This window comes from Miniopterus schreibersii (assembly GCF_964146895.1).
Source record: "Miniopterus schreibersii genome assembly, chromosome: 8".
Taxonomy (NCBI): domain Eukaryota; kingdom Metazoa; phylum Chordata; class Mammalia; order Chiroptera; family Miniopteridae; genus Miniopterus; species Miniopterus schreibersii.
Genome location: NC_138109.1, coordinates 81450205 through 81454114, shown reverse-complemented (window position 1 = coordinate 81454114; position 3910 = coordinate 81450205). Strand labels below are relative to the sequence as shown.

The 3910-nt window shown below is 61.4% G+C and overlaps 1 protein-coding gene across 1 annotated transcript; it reads right to left on the bottom strand.

Moving 5' to 3' along the window:
* Positions 1 to 629: 629 nt before the first annotated feature.
* FOXQ1 (forkhead box Q1) lies at positions 630 to 3220 on the bottom strand. Its single transcript, XM_081145662.1, has one exon. The coding sequence runs from the start codon at positions 2616 to 2618 to the stop codon at positions 1458 to 1460; it is 1161 nt and encodes a 386-aa protein (XP_081001788.1). The 5' UTR covers positions 2619 to 3220; the 3' UTR covers positions 630 to 1457.
* Between the last annotated feature and the right edge of the window lie 690 nt (positions 3221 to 3910).

Sequence of the window (3910 nt, the reverse complement as noted above, 5' to 3'; positions counted from 1 at the left end):
TGGCACCTTCTCTTCAGATCACCACTGAAAAGAAGCCAGGCAGCCGCACATCTACAAATGCTCTCTTTATACAAAAGGCAAGGATGAAAAAAAAAACTACTACTAATGGGTTCACACCCAAATGACTTTTCCATTCCTAAAAACGTAGGTTTTGTTTTGGAAAAAAAAACAACCAAAAAACAAAATAACATTGACATTCAAGTTGCTCTTAAAACTGCCCAAAGGAAATCTTCCGTGGTTGAGGTAACTGTATGCCAAAAACGTTTCCAGCTTTTTGAGCCCCAAGACAGAGCTAATTCGCCTGAAAACATCTGCTTGACTTAAAGCTTGTTGATAATGTCTGCGGGAGAGTTCTTGGGGCACACACCTTATGATTTGTTCACTAAGTCTTAAGAGAATTCTTAGAGAGGTCACTGGTTTGGAGTTTTAAGAAATCCCACTGTTGGAAGTCCCATCCTGGAGATGTGTACAGCAATCTATCAGGTAAGGAAAGCTGTAGACAGCCTCTACCTTTATTGAATCGTTCAGGAAAATATTTTGATCCCCGCAGGAAGTTTCTTTAGACTCAAACCTAAACCCATTTGGGGGGTGGTTAAAAACTCCCTCTCAAGCCCATCACCACAAAGAGCTAGAGTCAGTTGAGTTTTATTTAAAAATAAGCACTATGCCTGGGTTTCATAAAATTTATACATGAATATGTACACCGATACAAATAAAATAACATTAAAAGTAAAAATCACACTTGTTTTCACGTGGCAGTGGTCCTGGCACCGCACATACATAAGGTCAACTTTTCTTTTAAACCAAAGAATTGCTTGGCCCAGGGAGCCCACGGTGAGCGATCACCAAACCACTAATAAAGCTGTAGCTCGTTGCCTGCAACTTTCCAATCCAGGTTTCAAAAATATATAAATAATTTAATTACAAAACCCAACAATATATGTTTTTAATTTTTTTGGCACAGTGAAGCATTGGTCAATAGCAGAGAAATGACCGAAGATTCTCTGACACCTCTCTCACATTCACGTACACATGAAACAGGGGCCCCATAAACCCCAAGCAGTAGTCATAGCACTTATCATATGGAATGGTTCCCTGATGTGCTTTTTTGATAGGAACAAATCAATGGACAACGAAAGGTGCAACAAAGATGGTAGGAATGAGGGAGTGCCTGGGCAGTAGGAAGAGAGGAAAAATCGGTGAAGGAGGGAGGGACAGGCTTGGTAAAGAAACTCAAACAACTATGAAAAACTGCTTTGGTCCTCCGAAAAGTTATAAAAGAGGAAGGAAATATTCTGGACTAAGTTAAAACACTTCTGTCAAAACCCCTTTAGCTTGTAAGGCACGTCTGATGGAGAATTTTCTTTTAAAGTCTCCTTTTCTGTGGCAGAAAGTGCAAAACCCTGATCCTGCGCACCGGCGCCTCCTGCGCCGCCCGGCGGGGCTCCGCGTCCGGCTCAGGCCAGGAGCGTCTCCACGGGGTAGGGCAGGTGCGGGCCCGGGGCTCGGGCCTCGGCCGCCTGCAGGGCCGCGGGCAGCCGCAGGGGGCAGTACAGGTGCGCGCCGCCGCCGCCCGCCGGACCCCGGAACGGCTTGGCCGCGGGGGAGGCGAAGGGCGCGAGCAGGAGGGGCGGCGCGGGCGGCGGCGCCTGGGCTCCGCGCGCGCCCAGCAGCGCCGGCTCGGCCGCGCCGTACGCGCAGAGCGGCAGCAGGGCCCCGCCGGGCGCGCCGGGCAGGAGCGCGGGGTACGAGGGCAGCGGTGGGCAAGGCGCGGCGCCCCACGGCAGCCGCGCCCCCGGGGCCGTGTCCCCGTCGCGGCGGCTGCGGAAGGGCTTGCTGAGGATGCTGTCTATAGCGAAGGAGCTGGAGAACTTGCCCGCGGGGCTGACGCGCCCCTCCGGGCGGGCGGGGGAGCGCGCGCGGGGCGAGCCCGGGGCGGCGGGCGCGGGCGGCGGGGCCGCGGGCTCCTCCTGCCGCGGCCCGGGTGCGGGGGCCGCCGCCCGGTGGCCCAGGCGCTTGCGGCGCCGGCGGAAGACCCCGTCGGCGAAGGTGTACTCGCTGTTGGGGTTGAGCATCCAGTAGTTATCCTTGCCCCAAGGCCGCGAGGGGTCGCGCAGCACCTTGACGAAGCAGTCGTTGAGCGAGAGGTTGTGGCGCACCGAGTTGCGCCAGCCCGTGTAGCTGCCGCGGAAGAAGGGGAACTTGCCCATGAGGTACTCGTTGATCTCGGCCAGGGTCAGGCGGCCGCCCGCCGAGTCGCGGATGGCCATGGCGATGAGCGCGATGTACGAGTAGGGCGGCTTGGGCCGCCGCGTGTACGGCTTGCTGCGCCCGCCCTCGCCGGCCCCCGCGCTCTCGGCCCCGGGCCCCGCCGCGCCCGCCTCCGCGGCCCCCGCGGCCGCCGCAGCGCCCCCCTCCCCCGCGGCAGGCTCACCTCTCGCGTTGCGCTCGCCGCCGCCCGCCGCCGGGCTGTTGGCCGCACAGTCCCCGTCCGAGCCCAGGGAGTCGTCGCCGGCTGCGGACAGCGGAGAGGGCGCGTCGCTGCCGCCTGCGCCCTCCAGGTCACTGCCCGGCTTGTCCCCGTGGGCCGCGCGGGGGCTGAACACCTCCAGCTTCATGCCCGCGCACCCTGGCCCCGCCGCGCGCCGCACCCCTTTCCTCCGCGCCGTCTGGGGAAGCTGGGGCGGGGGGCGGGGGCGATCCCGGGTCCCGGAGTCCTCGCCTTCCTCCCCCGAGAGCGCTCCCTCTTCTTCCGAGACAGTCACTTTTCCGTGGACGAGTCCTCTTCCGCCGGAATTTTTCGTTGGAGGGGTTGTGCTTATTGGGTGAACTAAGAGGGGCGAAGAGGGAGGAGTTGGGGGGGCGCTGTCTTCAGTTCGAGGATGAGAGACTTCGGGGTGAACGTGTGCAGGGGGACGGCTTTAACTTCTGGTGCCCAGGCGCGAGGGCCTTGGGATTCCCCGCTGGAGGGAAGGAACGCAGGCATCTGTCCTCCGTGTCCCGGAGACCAGGAGGGTTTCTTCACTGGACGTCCCAGGCCCGGGGCAGGCGTCCGCGCGGTACGGAAGTGGTGCAGGTTGCTGTGCGTGCCACCCTTGGAGAGGGTCCGGTGCCTTCAGCTGTGCGCGCCCGCGGGGCCCAGTCCCCGAGGCCGTGGCTCCCGCAGCCGCCTTCCCGCCCCCGGACTCGGGAGCCGCATCTCCGCGCCGGCCGCCGCCGCTACGTCTGGCCTCCACCTTCCGCCCCGCCCAATATAACGCGCGGCGGCCCCGGGAGGCGGGGCCGGCGGGGAGGGCGGGTGCGGCGAGGTAGCCTAGGTGGCTCGGGCTCCCGGGGCGCGCACCAGGTGGGGGCCACGAGGCCGCGCGGCCGCCGCGCGCTGGTGGTTTGTTTTGGGCCCGGCCGCCCCGCCCCCTCCTCCAGCCAATGGGGAGCGCGCGCGGCGGGCGTGCGAGGGTCCGGCGGGCGTGCGGGTGCGCCGCGCGCCCCCAGGCTCAGGTGGGGGCCCCGCCGCCCGGAGGCGCTTCTGGGCCCGGCGCTCAGGACGCGATTTGGGCGAGAGGGCGTGGGGGCGGGGGCTGGGAGGCTGGGCCGGGTCAGCAGGGGCTTTGCTCAGGCTCGTGGCTGTCCTGAGGTGCGCGCGCGTGATGTTTGCTTCTCTCGCAGTGAAAACGCTGTTTCTTCCGAAGGTAACTCCCCTCGTCCCTGACGAGGTGCTGAATGGGAGAGACCGCACCGGACGCGCTTCGCAGGGACCTCTTATGGGAGCCCCATGCTGTGCCTGGTCCTGTGATTTCCTTTGCAGGGCTGTTTTCGTCTTTTTTAATGAATAAAATACTGAACTTGGAACTGTGTACGCCTTTTCCAGCTTTCACTTTTCTTTTGCCTTTACCTTTTCTCGCACCTGGCT